Source organism: Dreissena polymorpha, chromosome 3 (genome assembly GCF_020536995.1).
Source record: "Dreissena polymorpha isolate Duluth1 chromosome 3, UMN_Dpol_1.0, whole genome shotgun sequence".
Classification (NCBI taxonomy): Eukaryota; Metazoa; Mollusca; class Bivalvia; order Myida; family Dreissenidae; genus Dreissena; species Dreissena polymorpha.
In genome coordinates, this window is record NC_068357.1 from 132,840,581 (window position 1) to 132,860,553 (window position 19,973).

Consider the following 19,973-nt stretch of genomic DNA (forward strand, 5'->3'; position numbering starts at 1 on the left):
GACCTAAACACAAAACTTAACCAAAATTTTCAATTTTCTAAGTATAAAAAGGGCACATAATTCTGTCAAAATGCAAGCCAGAATTATCTTACTTTGCCTGCCCAGTCCCCTCATGATAGTTAGTAAGTGTACCAAGTTTGAATGCAATAGCATTGATACTAAATGAGAAAAGTGTACCTAAACGCAAAACTTAACCGGACGCCGATGCCAAGGTGCTGACAATAGCTCATTCAAAATCATGAATTTGCAAACAATACAAATAAAATGTGCACCACACAATCAATTGAAATGTAACCTTTGTAAAGATACCTACAAGATTAATATAGGGATAGTATTGACTGAGCCTTTCGAACAAAGCTGCAACATATGTTGATTACACTGATAGTGATTACAAAATACAAAAATAACTAAAATTCTATAAAGTTTCAGCTATTATAAAATAATGAATTTGCAAATAATGTAAATTTATTTTTCACCACACAATGCATTGAAATGTAACGTTTGTAAAAATACCAACATGAATAGTATAGAGCTTTATTTGACCAAGCCTTTTGAAAAAAGCCACGACATGTTTATCGGATTATGAAAGTGTAAACAATGATACGCATGATTTGGAGAAACTACACATCGTTGTTTTTATTAGTAAATACATAGCATAGTCGAAAAAAAATAAAACAATAAGATGTCTCAAATTCAACAAACCTTTGCAATTAATACTTCTTTGTTGGCAACACTTGGTTAATTTGTAATCTTAGTCTGACTTGATCGCTTTGTCACGGTCTCGGTCAAACAAAATGGCGGCTGTGAAAATTTACCTCGTCGCGCGAAGTCTCGTTGGGTCGCAAGTCTCGTTTCCGTTTTGCGTAACAACGCGTTAGCTTGTTCATCGGTTCATTGAAGTGTCACATCCATTTGTTTGTATAGACCGTTCCATAATCGATAAATTGACCGCCGCCATATTGTCAGTCACGTGACTGTCCGCCATTACACTGCTGCTAACAGGTGCGAGACTGCGATTCCAAAAGCCAAAAACGTAGAGAATACCCGCTTAACCGTTGTCGGATAAATAAATTACTTAATGAATTAATTAGAGGCGATTATCACATTTTTGTTTTTTAAATGATTGTTTGAAGTTGAGATTGATTGTTACAAATAAAATGTTTAAAATGCTTTCGTGTATTTGTTTTTTTTTATATCTGTAATCAAGTGGTAATCATCGGCGAAAATTTGCCGGTTCAGTCGCTCATACTATGTCTTAGACTTCTTACTTTTAACGTTTCACAAACAATTCACGCATGTATTGTTGTGTTGATTTTAATAGCCGCAACATCAAGCAATTTATATTTTAATTAATACTTATTAAAGATTCTCGCGCAATTAATTACCGCTAATTGTTTGTAATTGGTCTCATGTGGTAAAAATCTACATTCCAAAATCATAACATATTATATTAAGTATGATATTTTTGATACGCCTTCCTTTATTTTTCTTGTTCTAACTGATATCAAAGATAAAAAATTGTGGTTTGGATTTATATTTAATTATGGAATTTTGTCACGTTAAAAAACGAGCTTTTTATTATGAGAGAGTGATATTGATCTTGACGATCTTTTATGTGATTATTCGGAAGATGAAGAGAATGTGATATATCTATATTTTCATCTGTGAATCATTTAACAGCTATAAAGCTAAAAAATACTAAAAAATGTATTTTATAGGTCTTTGAAGTAACGCAAAACATATGGATAACGACACCAAATGTTTAGTCAATTAATCCACACAAAAAAACTCCGAAAAAAACACTTAATAATATTTCAAAAATATATTATTAAGCGCCAAACGAATTTATTAATACATTTATTTGCAACTTTAAAAACGCGGCATAAGCATCAAATTAAAGATTATCTAAAGACTGAAAGGCCGACAATTTGACACAACAAAGAGCTCTATGCATAAGCCGTAATATTTTTTGCAGAAAAGCTTCAATAAATTACAATAGTAATACATCTAATTATAAAAATATAATTATGAATGGCATGAGTACGTTAGTGTGATAAACACGTGAGTAATAGAAAGTATAAGGGGTGCATTGAAAATAAACGTACTACAAAGCCCTATTAAAAGCGAAGTGCATGACAGTATTAACATGTAATTTTAATTTGATGGGTTTTGTACAGAGAATGACGCTATTGAGGAATATAAACATACAACTGAAAAACACAACTTTACATGATGCAATTTGAACTGTGTATTCATGTATATTGAAAACTCGTTACTAGTGAGTATGAGTGGCAAATATGTAACATTTTAACACACATATATCTATATTAATATTTTTTTTAAACAATATTTACCCCCGTTCGTGTCAAATGTAATTTCTTGTTTTATGATGTCGTTCGTGCATTGCCGTAACATTAAATCTTCATACGAAATGACGTAGTTTTAATTAACAGATACCCGCTAAATACGTTAAATGTTATGTTTTTAGGTAAATTTTATAATTATCAAATACTTTTTTTCATAAATTAAACCAGGGATTAAACGGGCTAGTATCTTTACGGTGTACAATTTCTGATATTCTGTATTGGACATAACTTTTAATTTGTACAATATGTAACATATCTAATGAACGCAACTGTTAATTATGTCGGAGGTAAAATATTAAACCAAATGACTGCTTAATACTACCAGAAAGAGAAGACATGGTGGCATCATCAATTGTGTTTAATGACCAGACTGTCATCTGCCACCCAGTGTGGTTTATGACACCCCGGGATGACGCCATGTTGTTAGTTAAGTCTGGATAATATCTGATCAAAACGAGATAATCGGATTATGCAGAACAAACGGGCAATTCAACACTGGAATGCAAAGGATTACGCGATTTTAAGATTGATGCATATAATCAAATGATAAATATTGCATTTAGTTTAATTAAGTGGTTTTTTTAATGTGTTAACGTGTTTATTTTCCTAGACAAATACCTAAAAAATGCACGTTTTTCAAACATTTTTCTGTTATAACACTAACTTAACATCTCCTCTAGCAGAAAAACTTTATTTCATACAATTTGCATGACAAACAAACAAGTTTTACAACAAGAAAGAAATTCACCCGTTGAATAATCGGTGCTCTCTTATATATGTTACCGGTTGTTTGGCAGTAGTGTAATGGCGGACGCGGAGAGTATTCAGGGGAGATAATTGGGTAATTACTAAATTATGGAACGGTCTATAGGTCCCTGGTAGAAGGTAAGTAGAAGGTTAAGCTTGTTTATTTTCACAGTTCTCAATTTATAAAACTTAGGACATGAGTTCACCAATTACTACAGGCATACTTGAGACAACCTCAAAAATGCTTTATAATCGCTAAAACCGAAAACAACTAAATATAACAAGAAATATCTTTTAAAAATGTAGACGGCGTATTTGATGACTTTGAAATACAATTGTCAATTTACTGTTCTAAATAAATAAACAAAATGAAAACAAAAGTTTAACTATTGTGTGTTGTTTTCACTTGTAAGTTGCATATTCAACGCATGAACTGTGTGTTAGCATTGTCAAACCACACATTAGTGTAAGAAGATAAAAAATATACTACGGGAGTGCACATCATATGTGTCCTCACATGCCTTATTATGAGTATATTTCTTCACTATCGAAATATATCGTATGTAAATATTTGATTTAAACACAGTTTTCTTTCGACACATTTAAATCACACGTTCATAGCCGCGTCATGCGAAAATGGGTCTAATGCGTTTCGGCCAGCGTTTGTTAAAACCCAACATGTGCATTTGCGCAGTCAGGTCAGAGGCGATGCTGTTTGCTATAACATCACTCAATATGTTATGGTCTCATGTATCTCCTGACCAGACTGAGAGCTGCGCTGGCTGAGTGGGCTATATATATGATGGGCGCATATGGAATAAGACCCATTTCGCATGACGAGGGTCATTAAAAATCTCATTGCGAATTGTAAATGGCACATTTTAGCACAATGCTTTTTAATACAAAATTGAATTCAAAATGGCAAACTTGTTAATAATGGCAGCCTATCCAGACGTTTAGGAACGATTTCAGACGTTCTGACCAAGTACGGCAAACATTGTGGTTGGGTAATTAAACGATTTCCTCTTATCGTGACACTATACTATTTTGGTAATGATTGTTTTCTCATCTTGAAAACAAAACTGAAATCCTGCGAGATGGATTTTAATGCGTAATTGACCAGTCGCCAAATTATCGATCGCTCCGCCCACATAGTCACGTGGTCTAGTGATTAGAAAACTCCGACAAGCAGATCGCAATTATAGCGGATTACGTGAGGGAAATTCTATACTTGTAATGATGTATTATGCTCTTTTCTATAATATAAATTATTAAAGCCGCACACTAAACTAAATTGCTTTGTTAAACGTTAATACAATCATAAATACTTTTGAGAGAAATGGCGTAATCAAAATAAATGAGTTAACGGGAGACTGACTATCAGAAACGTTTCTTATACATTTTATATAGGGAGTTGATGAAAAATCCGTTGTAAAAATGAGCATTTATTTCATATTGAATTTGAACTTGTATTCAACCGTCTGACAGTGAACCCGGTGGCTATTCATATATAATTTTGAAAATATTTTTATTAAATGCAAATGACATATCCATATCATGATGGGTATTTTGTTTATTAAAAATGTTTAGATCTTTGTTTTATTGTGTTATTTTAAAAAAGACACCGATTTTTTTTATTTAGACATAAATTAAATTTTGATTGTAACCATAATTTAATACAGGCCTAATTTCGTGGTTTCATTAACAGATAGTCTAATATGCATTTTATTTCATTTATATTTAATGCGAACCTGTTACATTTCACAATCAAATAATGAAATGTTGGTATTACGGTGCTGTTCACGAACATTCGAATTGAAAACATTTAGCATATAATGCATTTGCTTATTTATAACAAGATGGCCCTTATATGTTAATTGCAATTTTCACATTTCTCCCCGTATCAATATATGTTGTTTTAGAAATGTTGTTGTTGTATTATAAGCCGTACATTTTACACTTGAAGTCGCTCTAAGCTGTCTTAGCCGCGTTGAAATCACCATTTTTCGTTTTTACTTTAGTTAAAACAATATTTGAGTTAACAATTTATAATGATTTCCCTTGTTTATGATCCACAGAAAATAATTATATAATTGGAAATCATTTAAGTAATTAAATAGTTTTCTTTTCTTGTGTGCAGTACCTAACAATGCCTTAATGTTCCTTCATTCTGAGATCCACGCAACATACTGTTATTTATTAATCATCGACAATTACGCTGAGATTAATAAGCACGTGTGGCAATTATTATGTTGCCCAAACTGCTTAATAATATTGTGCATCATACGGTATAACACGTTTTATAGAACACACACCTGGTGTGGTTAAACAATTTAGTGTGTTTGTTTTCTCATTACTCGTTCATATGTTCAAGAAATAAAAGATAAAATAATAACCTTTTATAAAGTATGTATAGCACCTACAATTTTGAATAATGATCGAAAAGTAATGATCATGCATTTGATATAAAATCTGTGTAAACTCTTAAAAAATACGTCCATTCCATATGTACAACACGCTTTGTTTGTCGGACAAAATGGCGGCCAGATAAGCGTTGCTGAGGGGTGTGTGAAAAATCGATATCTGATTGGCTGATCGACAAAATGTGGGCGGAGTTGGCGACTGGTCAATTGTAACTGGGACACAATTTGTGTCGTTTGAACAACAGAGAGTACCGGTAGTCCGGAATTCATTACACTGAACATTGCTACATACTTTGCACTGAGCACAGACACAGTGATGTAGCCAAAGTTCAGAGGTTGTATCTCGAATCAGCCTATGAAATATTCGAAAATATTCATGCGTGTCTGTTGGGGTTATGTAAAAGTTATTAAGATGAAAAGCTGAGTAAAACAGCTATGCCGAAAAGCGCATTAGTGCTCTATACCTATGTTTAGGTCAGAGTTGTTGACACCGTGTGAACTGCTCGGGTAACAAGTAATGTTCATCAATTATCTTATTGTTTATTTTGAATTTGTATATGGTGTCAAAAATCAAGGGAATTTTCATCATGAAATTACATTCTTAGTGAGATAGGTATGCGATATTCCAACAATATTCATTTAATATGATGGTGATTGCAAATTGTCTTTATATTCCGTTCTCATTACCATTTTCATCATACTTTCTTTGCTTTCAGAACGTCCAAAAAGAGCCATGTTGTTGTTATTTTGTCTAAGTTATCTCTATGAAATAAATAGGATGACAAAAAGTGCACACAAAGTTCGACCCGTGCGTTATGACACACTCTTTATAAATGTGAATGGCGTGTGTTCATTTCAAACTTACTATTAATTTTGAAAAATGAATTGCGTTTTAAATTATGCAATTGCGAACAACTTCAGTGTCTTCAGCGCTTTTTTAAAATTAAGCTACTTACACAATGTGCAATATTTCTATTTACCCTAGTCACAATATTGTAATATATATATATATATATATATATATATATATATATATATATATATATATATATATCTATATATATATATATATATATATATATATATATATATATATATATATATATATATATGTATATATATTTGTACGTATACGATGTTGTCGTCTTAAGTGTTTTGCTACATGAAGCTTTGCGATTGACACACAGTCATTTAACACATACCTTCTAACTCTTACAGTATGTTCTTACGGTACATACGGACTAGGATGTCGACAGAAGTGCGGCTATTGTGGAGGATCCTCATGTGACAACGTTGATGGCCGATGTCATTCCGGATGTCAACCTGGATGGCAGGGAAACAACTGCATTACAGGTGACAAATTGAGAAGAAATGTACAATAATTCTTTCGTTTTGATTAATTTTTTAACTTCAATAAGTATGGAAGAGCTAGGCGTGTATAAATGTTTCATTGGTGTCGCGCGTGAATCGAAATAGATTATAAAATGATGCAATTAATTATTAATTATATATATATATATATATAATATATATAAATATATAAATAAAATAAATAAAATAAATAATTCATATAAAAATGCTCCCCGCCTGGGAATCGAACCCACCAACTACCGATAGCTAGGCGGACACCTCATCCTCTTCACCACGGCGACTGTTGAACGTTTCCGTCAAAAAATGTTGACTATTAATTTAAAGTTTCACCGGTTCGCGTATTTGCCCAGTCCCTGTGATCTTTTATTAGTGCCCAGTCCCTGTGTTTAGCTATTAATAAAAAGAATTAACTTTGCATTATTGGCAATAATTGTTGTAATAAATATAATAGGCACAAATGCAGTACTTATTTACACTAATTTACACAAAAAATCCCCACTATGCCAGATATTCTTAAAACAAAAATAAATATATTGATCCGTACAATAACTGCTCCTCCCATAAGCGAAAAAAAATGCATTACATATTAGTCGCCGCTCTCCAGAGCGACGCCAATCATCAACATGGGAAATATAACTAAATGATAAACTATGTTTATAAAGTGTTATAACATTTCATTTCTCTCTACTGTATCAGGAAATGTATGCATTTGACAGCACTCATTATACGAACAGTTTATTTCAGCGTGTCTTGGATCCTACGGTGACAATTGCTCCAATTCCTGCACGTGGAATTGCCGTGGCAACGCAACGTGCAATAACGAAAATGGACACTGCTCAAACGGATGTAAGCCAGGATACGATTTTTCAAAGGACCCACTCTGTTCTACAGGTAATCTGTTTTCACAGTTTCAAAATACTGCTAGGTAGACAATATACTCCGTCATTATACAAAAGATAAAAATACCTGGCTGGAACTTAAAAACATGCTCTCTATCATTTAGTGTCAGGAAATGTATATATTTTACAACATTCATTATACGAACATTTTAATTCAGCGTGTGATGGATCCTACGGTGACAAATGCTCTAAAGCCTGCACGTGGAATTGTCGTGGCAACGAAACGTGCAATAACGAGAATGGACACTGCTCAAACGGATGTAAGCCAGGATACAATTTTACTAAGGACCCACTCTGTACTACAGGTAATCGGTAATCTGTTTACACAGTTTTGAAAAATAAGTATTGGGTAAACAATACACACCGCCACGAAATAAAAGAATACAAATACCTGGAAGGAACCTATAAACGTGCTCTTTATCATTCAGTTTCATGTGACATACCGTAGTATATGATAGATAAAAACTAAGTTCTATTGTGCAGAATGAGTCTTATGCAACATGGGCATGCATATTTTTTTACACTCAGTATTCCACAAGTTCTTTAAAACATTAAGTCATGCGAAAGTTGCAAATGTTTCATCGTGATGACGATATACTTTATACCACAAGAATCCGGTATCTAAAGAACATATTAGCTCTCTGAAGCATGCATATTTCTTCAATGTTTACTTGGCAATAAAAAACGATTATATTGTATTTATGTAGTCTGTTCTGGGTTTTGTGCAACATATATAACATATGTTTGTTGTAGTATATTTTGCCAAGACGAAATCTTTAAAAAGTAATACATGTTATTTTGAAATAATAGTCCTGGTGTGCTAAAAATGAGTTTGGGTGTCTTAATTCCTTATATCTTATTTTAATTCACACAAACTGGTACATAATGTTGTTAATAAATACGGAAATTTAAGATGCGTAATAGGTATTCTTAAAATTTGGTTCTAAACCAATTTGGGTTATTACGAAATGCATTTTGTAGTATGAACTTTAAATTTTGTATCCTACCCATACGGAGAAACGTTCCTAAAGCAAATTGACGAAGTCTGAACTGAAAACTGAACACACTTGAATGTCTAGGGCGGTGAACGCATACTTTTAGCAGGGTAGTAACCGTTGTATTTATTTCATTCCCCAATATCATTGTACATTGAGATGAAGTTATGTCGATGCTGTGATCAGTATTAAAATCAAGGAATTTTATTTATTGGCGGGAATGTCCGCTGGTCCATTCATGTTGCATAATCAAAAATGCTTATTGTTTACTGACAATTTCATATTGCTCAGCAACCGATCGATATTAGCATATTGCAAGTGCGTGTTGTTTGTATAACTCATTCGTCTTGCAAAGTGCTATTCGTTCCAACATAATGCAATTTATGTGCGCCTCTGTGCTTCTTTTGATTACTTGGTATATAAATATGCATTTGTATATCATACACTAATAACTAAATTGCATCTGTCGTTACATTATACATGGCATACGCATCATCCATCAATGAAAAAAAATCCATTAAGTTCCATGTTTATTTAAGTTTATGTAGCTTAGTTAAATTACATTAGGCATTACCCTGGTAATGACTCTAATTATTAAACAAGCTATTACACCTTCTGATTTACGCGCTTAAAATAGAAAGTTCAACAAGACCAAATAAATTAACGCTAAGAATGGTTGAAGACACGAAGCAATAAAAGTCCAATTGCTAATGTGCAACACTTTATTTATATGAGGCGGAGAACCAGACATATTTGCAGTTTATCAAACTCTACGTTTTGTTTAAGTATTATATTATGAAAGGAATTATCATTTTCTTTTATATTTTGTAAATACTGTATAAGTTAAGGTTCATAAAAAAACTAATTTAAATAAGTAAAAGATGCTGTTGATACTGTAAGACGCCATTATTGTACCAATTCGTTATCACGGCAGGGAGTTGATATCGACGTATGCTCGGAACCCGTCAAATCTCGCTCGAGATTAAAGTCCACGCTATCAGTTGACTTATTCATCCATAGGCTTTTTTAGCCGAAAAAAAACCAGAACTGACTCTGCTTATAAGCATTCTTGCGCACAAGGCTTATTTAGTGCGCACAAGCAAAACTTTTTTTGCCGAATACGTTTGTATGTCAGTGCTTTCATATGTCCGTCTCGGCCTGCCAGTCACAAAAAACAAAGATTATGAGTACAGCTATTCAAATTGGAATCGACAAGAGAAATTTGTTGACTGTTAATTGCGGTTAAGATTTATAACACAATTTATTAATTCCATAGATGATACGACTGTCCTTTCGAAAAATTCGTTACCTTATTTCAATTTCTGGATTACAAGGTTAAGAAAACGAGTGTTGGTATGCGATATTAACGATGCGTGATCGCAAAATTAATATCACAATACCACGTCGTAACATTGTAAATTAAAATCGTGTTATTCTGTTCTCGATCTTGTTTATTATGACATTGATATGGCGATCGCGCATCGTATTGTCGCACCCTCCAATCTTAATTTAAGGAGCATGGTTCGATGGCGCGAAAATATGCCGCAAAAATGCAGGTATCTTAGGTCGCATTAGTCTCGTGCCCTAGCATCGTGCTTTTACGTTCCCGTCTTTTTAATCCAAATTTTTAAAGCGGTATATAACGATGCGAACCTTTGAAATAACGCTACGCAAGTGCAAGGATACATCGCGTGGTCACGAGGTTGCAAAAATACGAAGCAATATCACGACATTAATGTAATTATTAAGTGTCGTATTCTCTCATATTCGATCTTTCGTTTCAACTGGACGAAAGTGCGAAAATCAACTTGTATATGGTGGAGATCTAGATTTTAATTGTTCGATTCTGCTTTGTTATTTCGCGTTCTCACATCTACATATCATGGCAGCCCTCACAGTGCGATCTGTGTTTTTGTAAAACAGAGATCGGAAAATCTGAACAACGAGTGGCTACAATGATATCGCACTATGACGAATTTTCTGTATCAGTTATAAACATCAAGTTTGTAATATTTATGGTGGTCGTGAGGGCAGTTTACCTTAATCCTCGCACAATGCAGCTTCGGAATTTACACAAGCGCACTCATCATTGTACGCACGCACAAACACACGCGCTCGCGCACACACGCACGTTCACACTTGAGGTTCGCAAAAAAACGTGGTTGTAAGTACATACGACAATTAGCCCATCGTCAAAGATATATACATTTATAACTGATGTTTTGTAATTTGCAAAAATGATACTCTTAATTAAATAACTATTGATTTATAAACAAGTTCTCACTGTGCGCAATGTATTTTAAAAACCAGCTCAGCCACCAGAATCGATGTATTGACAAACGTTGTCTTCATCCCAGAAACTATACAACCCAACCGGAGTGTTCTATGCGATAGTAATTTGAGCTAGAAATTCCAAATATGTATTGATTATCGATGATATAATTAAAAAACGCATAACAATCCACTAGGGCTAAAAGCTATAGCTACATTTGGCACTGTTTTCACGAGTAGTGGGATAGTTATCTAGACAAAAGTTGACGGTAAGGGTTACCATACATACGGACGCTTGTGTTTTTATTTGAATAGACCAGCAGTTTCACAATTCTACCGCTGTTCCTATTTTTAGATATCACGTGACGCGTCGAATTTCAGAACGAGGCTGAACGTGTATATATCTTTGGCAGAGCATATCGATGATTATAAACAGTTGATTTTTGATTAATTACATTCGGGATTTTCATAAGCACTGACACTGAAACTGAACTGTCTACGCATGCACCTTGATTTCTCTTTAAACGTGATTATGAGTGATAAATATATGGCACTTCATGTCAAAAATCTCTCTTGTGTGTGTGTGTCTTTAATTTTCGGAAACACTCTTTAACCCCGGTCAATTAAAATGCTTCTTTTAATTGTGTTCTTCTATACACTAACGAACACTCTTTATAAAACTATGTAATGACGTTTTATTTTAGCGGTACCGGGTAACCCGCTAAATAGGTTTCGTGCTTATAATAGCATAAAAGTTAATAAACATTTCAAATGTATTTATAAGTATAAAGCACTTGATTATGTATCCGAAAATTCTTTCACTAGGAAAATCGTTCCTACCTTAATTTTGACAAGGCAGACATTCGTTCATACGTTGTTTTAACTACCCGGACATTCATTCCCACGCTATTTAGACATCCCAGACAATTGTTCCAACATTATTATAACAGACCGGATATAATACTTCTTCATAGTTTTAACGTCCAGATTTCTGCAAGGTTTGGCAAATTAGAGATCTCAGTGTAAGTCGATATATTCGAATATTTTAAACGTTTTCATTCTTATGATCATGATAAAATATTACCAAAATATAAAGTATAACACAAAATATGAGAATTTTTTTTAAACTATTTTAATAACGACATATTAATTTACCAGATAAAATGCCCAGAGTGTCATATCATTTTGATAAAATGTGATAATAATGACCGGGATAGAAATTTTTCAGGAACGAATCTCCAGGCTGTCCAAATAACGAAGGAACGAATGTCCGGGCTGTCAAAATGATGTAGAAACCATTATCCGCATTATCAAAATAACGAAAGCTAGAAAGTTAAGGTTGTCAAAAAACCACGGACTCTAGATCTCACTATACGTTCCGTGCAAAAACATAGGAACGAATGTCCGCCTGTGTGAAAACTAGGCTAGGACGAATGTCCAGCATTCTCTGTATAATTATGATTAAACTGGCTAATATCTATACGGTATTTATTTGAGTATTTGGCGTTACACTAAATGACTACGTACTACTTCTACCACGAGAAGACACTGGCCGGGGTACCATACTATGGTGTACTAACTGGTCCAAAACTATTCTAAACTGTCCGGGACGGTTTATAAACCGTCCGGGACGGTTTGTAAACTGTCCCGGACAGTTTACTAAACTGTCCCGGACAGTTTCTTACTTTTGAACCGCTCGTACGTCTGTAAACTGTACCGGGCGATTTATTTTGTGGATTACAAACCGTCCGGGACAGTTTAGGAAACTGTCCGGGACGGTTTCCTAAACTGTCCCGGACGGTTTGCAGGCATAAAATTTAGTACGGCATAGGTTCTTAAGACCATAGTCGGACAGTTTAAACCGTCCCGGACAGTTTACTAAACTGTCCCGGACAGTTTAAACCGTCCCGGACGGTTTATGCGCACGAACGGTCCAAAACTTTCCTAAACCGTCCCGGACAGTTTGTAAACTGTCCGGGACAGTTTAGTAAACTGTCCGGGACAGTTTACAAACCGTCCCGGACGGTTTCTAAACTGTCCGGGACAGTTTAGAATAGTTTTGGACCAGTTCGTACACCATACCATACATGGTGTTCAATGACTAGGCATCTACCGCGGGTGGTTTATGACACCATGCTGTTATTTAGTATTTGTCGGCACAGTATCTGATCATAACGAGATAATGGGTTTATGCGGAACACAGGGGCTATTAAACAACAGATGTATCAATAAACACGATAGATCTTTATTCAAACAGCGCGGTATAAAAGCTCTAACAATGTTTGTCAAATGTGTGAAAAAATGAAGAAAAACAAGTACTTTAATCAAGACAATTTATTAAATGTATTGACACTTATAATGTCAAGTACATATTTATAACTTATTCTGACTTTTCTAAGACGTTACATCTCCGAATGTTCAAAAGAGTGAAAAGTTAAAATCAGATGTGGCGTTGCGCGGGACTATTGGAAATTTATACACGTTCAGCCTCGTTCTGGAGTGTACTGCGAGTCACGTGACTTTGCGCTCTTATCAATTTTGGCCTATTGTGAAAAGGGCCGCCGACGAGTACTGAATTGCTTTAAATAAATAATTCAAAATGGTGGCAATAACATAATAGTAGACTTAATGAATAAAATTAGCCTTCAGTAAACTGAATTACATGTAATCCGTGTAAAGCCCGTGCGCCAAAAATACAGATCTGGGCATGTGAGATTCATCAAAATGTGTTGACAAACTTTTAGTTCAAATGGGAATGTACAGAGTATATTAGACATAGAAAATGAATGCCGAGTTGCTTTTCCTGGGTCACTTTAGATAATTAAAGTTTGATTTACTTTTGACATTAAATATGAGTGAACTTATCCATTTATACTTTTTCATAAACCCAAATATACACAAATTGTTTATAATGCTCTCAAGTAAAAATGAACAGACAATAAAACAAATTGTTTCTTGCATTGTTAAAGCACTCGAAACGCGAACATTAATTCTTAATGATATAACCTAGTTAAGTGGGCTCTGTTTTCGAATAATTGTAAAGTGTACTTATGTTCAAAATGTAGTTTCATACCGAGATAGGGAGAAGGAAGAGAGAGAGAGAGAGAGAGAGAGAGAGAGAGAGAGAGAGAGAGAGAGATAGAGCAAGTGAGAAGATAGTAGAGAGAGAAGAGAGCAGATAGAGAGCGAGAGAGAGATCTCTCGCTATCTCCCTCTATAGAGCTATCTAGCTCTAGCGGATCCTCGCTTCTCTATCTAGCTCGCTCCTCGTAGGCTACTCTATCGTCGCTCGCTCTCTCCCTCCGCCTCTCTCGATCTCTCTCTCGGCCTCCCCTACTCAGCGAGATTTGCATTTGATATATTATAATTGACTAAGAAATAACATGTAATCTATATACATCAAGTAGGTCATGTAGATTGTAGGTCAAATATTATTACAATCGTCATCACATTACTTGTGTGACAAAGTATACATGTATAGGATAATAACCATCATTGATTTAATATCGATAAGACATAATGGGCTTATGTATTTGTAGGAATGTAATTAAACCATAATGTCAATGTTTTGTGCATATCGATATAAAATAATATTGCATTTTTCGAAAGATATAAAAATACATAATAATATAAGTATTTGTAAAATGTATCCGGATTTTCACACAATACGTATTGTTTATCTAAATTATACGCTGTTATGTATGCCTGATATACATTCAATATTACATCATGTGTTTATTTCAGTAAATAATATAAGCAAATGATTATTTATTTAATTTTAGTTATTTACTTATTGCGATTATCTTTGAGAGTGTTCCGGCTATTTTGGAAATAATTGTTCCTCGAGATGTCACTGTAGGAACGATAGCGAAACATGTAACATTTTGGATGGACATTGTACCTCAGGTTGTGCGGAAGGTTGGGGTGGTAATAACTGCAGTATTGGTAAGTGAATATCGTCAACAGAACATTATAATTGTTTGAGAAAAAAATCCGTCTGACATTTTCTAATAACTTGTCACAAAGCACATGTTTGTGTAAGTGTAATAATCGTTCATTTTCCAGATCACAACATACTCCTCGCTGGTATTTACAATCCAACTGCTACGCAGTCTAGTACATATAGATCATGCGATGCCTCAAGAATAATTGATGGGGTTCTTTGGACTTATGACACGAATAACTGTAGCAAATGCAGTGCAACAAACGGTCAAGACGTGCCATGGGCACAGATTGCACTCAACAGACAAATAGTTGGGTCAAGCGTTCGGATCTTTGGACGGAGCGGTATTCTTGATTATGTTTCTTATGTTCAGGAAACTTTAAATTACTGCATTAATATCAAAAGAAATGTTAATGAGACATGTTTGCGATAAAAAATACATTATTCAATTTATTTACGAAAATCTCTCTAGACTGAAATTTAAGCCTCTACCCGGAAGAGCATTTCCATATGTTATAAAAATTGATAACATGCCAAAACTTAATACTGCTCGATTGGTCATTGTCGGCTTGGGTACTTCTTAAATGTACGCCGGGTACTCTTAAGTATACTTAAATGAACCCGGGTACGGAAAAGATACTAAAACGTACCCGGCCAATCTAAAATGTATCCGAGTTTTATTTCCGCCCAAATCCGATGTCTTAAAACGCGCTACGGGATACGAAACAAAATTATTAAAAAAAACAACTTCATCAACATGCTTTTTGCGTATGAGTTTCGATACTATAGAGGACATGTTACAGAATGATGACATACATAAAAACATACTTAGTTTGAAAAAAAAGCCGACAACGACCAATTTAACGTTAAAATTCCCGTGTACGCTTTAATATATTTTCGGTACCCGAGGTACATTTAATTACCCTGCAGAGTACCCGGGAAACATTCAAGTCGTACCCGAGCCGACTATTATTAATCGAGCCTTAATACTACATGAAGGCATCTTCCCTTGACATTATTCGACATAAAATATCTGCTTTTATTTCGTGTAGCTGTAGGTTTTTTAAATATTTTATAGCGTTTAATAAGTGTGTTTATCATATTATGAGTACTTTTCCTGTAAATCTCCCGCGTGACATGTGTTATAGGAATGAGTATAAAATAGAGATCAACCTAACGAACGGATAACGTATAATTTATACGTATAACTTATAACGTATAATTCACAAAATGTGATGCAGGATTTGTAAACACATGAACATAACATAGCCTTATTTGTTATACTATTTTTATGAATTGTTAATCATAGTATTGGTGACAGGGTGTGCTTTCTTCGTCTACCACTATTAAAATAACATAAATTGCAAAATATGAGAATGTCATTTCGGGAGGAAATCTCTGACAGTTTCAAGATAGATTAATTAAACATAGGCACATGCATAGTTTAACAACGTAAATTGTGAGGATGCCACAAAGAAAATTGCTGTTTGCAATTTGAAAGTTTGCATATATAAGAATGATGCCTGCTTTGAAGGATATGTTCTCCATACTCGTCGGCAAGTGTTAAAAATCAAACACACGTAAAATCAAAATATACAAGTTTTATCTCACACTGAGAGAAAGTAAAATAATGCCTGAATATATTTAATCTTAACGACTAATTGCGTGTATGCACATATGCGTGTTCATTTTACTTTTATACTTTAGATCCAGCACAGCAGAGCCAGTATCTGTCTGTTTACATCCGTAATGATACAAGAGCTGATGGCAATGAAATATTGATTGGAATAATCAATGATACGAGTTCCGAAATTGGCGAACTAATACACCTTAAAAATAGGACATTTAGGTATCTCGTTGTTGAAAAGTCTACAACATCTGTCATGGCAATCTGCGAAATCAAGCTATACAAAGCAGGTAACTAAAAACTACACGAGGTTATTTAATTATATAAGTTGTTCCATGTATTGATGGCCGAATATAGGAAAGACGTGAATACAATACGACACGCATCGAGACAATATCATGATAATTGGCATTGAATATTTCTTAAGCTTCGTTAAAACCAGCTTCTTATTAACGTTATAAATTTAAGAAATGTGATGATCATATTTTAAATTGCATAACAAAATAAAATGATTGTGCGTGCTATTTCGTTTTCACAAATCAAATTATATTTTAGAGTGCCAGGATGGTAATTTCGGAGACATGTGTGCCCTTGAGTGCCACTGTTTTGATGGTAAACCATGTGATACGGTTACTGGCCAGTGTAACAGTCCAGGATGCTTTGCCGGATGGCAAGGGGAGGCTTGCAACAGAAGTAAGGATCTTATGTAATGGCTCTAGCATTGAAATAAATTGTCTTGTAATTTGTAATGCATTTTATTTAAAAATGTATATATAAACTCATTAAAAAATTGTTGTCCTTTTGCAACAAAGGAAAGTAGTTGATTCAAAGTTATTTTACATTTAAGATACATAAGGCAAAACACAAAGCAATCAACACGTTGTATACATATATTTAGAACGAGTCTACAAGTGCTCAAGACACAATCGAAGCAAACTACATCATAAAATAGTTTCATAAGCGTTAAAGATACAGCAATTAGCAATTACGAGGGTTGTCGCAGAAGTTTCCTAACACGATAATACATTTGACATTTTATACAATACGAAACTAAAAAAGTCATCAACGGCACTTCGGCGCACAAACTTCGATATGTGATACGGTTACGTAAAAGATTTGTTTACAAACTTGCCCGTCATTTTCTGCCCGTCGCACGACCAAGATGTAGAATGTATCTGTATATCACTCAATATCAAAGTTCAAAACCATTGGATTCGTGTGCATACTTAATGAACTGATTCGAAACCATGCCCGCGTAATTGAGCAATAAGCTCTCATAACATCCGAAAATAAACCGACCTTAGATTATGGCTGTAAGGTGGGTGATTTATTCGCTTGAACACGAGCACATATATCTCGTTTTCCATCGTGTATGCGCATTTTTTTTTATTTTTTTTTTTTAAATCAATAAACTCTGATTAAAAAAAAAAATGCGCTGAGGTCGTCTACCGTTTCTCAATAAAGAAATGTGCATAATATCTACGTAAAAATCATCTGTAATGTCTTAATTTATAAAAATGTTAATATGCTTTTCATATACCGGTACATGAAAGAATTTGATAATTAAAAAAGATTAAAAAAACACACACAACATCAAATTCCCACGTTTGTCTCTATTATATCTGATTAAAAATCCACATATAATATGCCACCGTCGATGAAACGTTTTCGTTGAAATTATATATGTCTTGAAACTGTTGGATCAGGGGCATCCAATAATAGTCCATGAGTCATCATCATCATCATCATCATCATCATCATCATCATCATCATCATCATCATCATCATCATCATCATCGTCATCATCGTCATCGTCATCGTCATCATCATCATCATCATCATCATCATCATCATCATCATCATCATCATCATCATCATCATCATCATCATCATAATCATCATCATTATCATCATCATCATCATCATCATCATCATCATACTCATAATCACCACCACCATCACTATCATCATCATCGTCTTCTTCATCATCATCATCATCATCAACATCATCATCATCATCATCATCATCATCATCATCATCATCATCATCATCATCATCATCATCATCATCATCATCATCATCATCATCATCATCAATATCATCATCATCATCATCATCATCATCATCATCATCATCATCATCATCATCATCATCATCATCATCATCATCATCATCATCATCATCATCATCATCATCATCATCATCAACATCATCTTCAATCCCTTGACCGGTTTGGTCGATGGGGGCAAATTAGGACGATGATTCAGAAATCCTCCTCCAGTCAGGTCTGTTGTTTGCAGCTGAGAGTAATTCATCCATAGGTAGGGATGTCCAATCTTTTAAATTATTTATTTAGCATTTTTTGCTGACGGCGTCTTTGTCGACCTCCCTCTAGCGTGCACTGGTGAGCAGTCTTGCACAGAGGGTCGTGCCTGGTTACGTGTCCAAACCAAGCCAGCTTTCGTCGTTTAACGGCCGCCAAAAGGGGCTCTTGTGGACCAGAAAGTGTTGCAGTCATGTTCCGGACGTACTCATTGGTCTTGTGCTCCGTGTAGGTGATGCGGAGCAGTCTTCGGAGACATATATGTTCAAATGCCTGTATCATGCGTTCTGTGTCCGCGTGAAGCGTTAAGTTCTCGTAGACGCAGAGAAGGATGGAGACTGCGAGGACCTTTTAAAGCCCGTTCATGGTGACGTTTGAACTGGTGTTGGTCGTGATGTTCACCATGATCTTTGACTTCTCCATGCTGACCTCCATGCAGTATGCTCTTGCTCATTTATACAGTCTGTGGTGAGATCTTGAAGCTGTCTTTCACCGTTGTAGGTTTTGTGGTCATGGAGAGTCTCCTGCATTATCTTCTCGAAGAAAAGGTTGAACAGGACGGGAGAGAGCAGACATGCCTTACGGACGCCCACTGGTGTCCTGAGGAAGTCCTCCTGCTGTTCGTTGAAAATGGCGTTTTCGTAGAGTTCTTGAATGATATGCACCAGCCCTACGTCAATGTCGAATCCTCTCATAACAAGTCATAGGCCATTATGCAACACGCGGTCGAAAGCTCTCTTAAAGTCAATTAAAGTGTGGAAAAGCTCACGTTGGTGTTGCATGTGTTTCTAAATGATGATTCTGCAGTTAAGATTGTCACACAGTGCTCCGCCCAGCTCTGAATCCAACTTGTTCTTCGGCCAGCAGTTCCTCGGCCTTACTTTTCAATTTATTAAGGATGAAGTGTAGCATGATTTTGCTGGGATAACTGTTTAGACTGATGGTGCGGTGATTCTTGCATAACTTGAGGTTGCCCTGTTTGGGTAGGAGTATGACCAGTGACTGGG

At 34.9% G+C, this 19,973-nt stretch overlaps 1 protein-coding gene across 1 annotated transcript; it reads left to right on the top strand.

Moving 5' to 3' along the window:
- Window positions 1-6,832: 6,832 nt before the first annotated feature.
- Window positions 6,833-19,673, top strand: LOC127872598 (protein draper-like). Its single transcript, XM_052415926.1, has 8 exons — window positions 6,833-6,889; window positions 7,624-7,798; window positions 7,965-8,111; window positions 14,883-15,017; window positions 15,138-15,359; window positions 16,723-16,932; window positions 17,198-17,335; window positions 19,468-19,673. The coding sequence occupies exons 1-8, from the start codon at window positions 6,833-6,835 to the stop codon at window positions 19,671-19,673; spliced, it is 1,290 nt and encodes a 429-aa protein (XP_052271886.1).
- Window positions 19,674-19,973: the final 300 nt, after the last annotated feature.

Excerpts from the sequence above, each read along its gene's own strand:
- LOC127872598 (XM_052415926.1), top strand. The coding sequence starts at position 6,833 with ATGGCCGATGTCATTCCGGATGTCAACCTGGATGGCAGGGAAACAACT. Across the intron at positions 6,890-7,623 it reads GGGAAACAACTGCATTACAG|CACTCATTATACGAACAGTT; the intron begins GTGACAAATTGA and ends TGCATTTGACAG. Across the intron at positions 15,018-15,137 it reads TGGTAATAACTGCAGTATTG|ATCACAACATACTCCTCGCT; the intron begins GTAAGTGAATAT and ends TTCATTTTCCAG.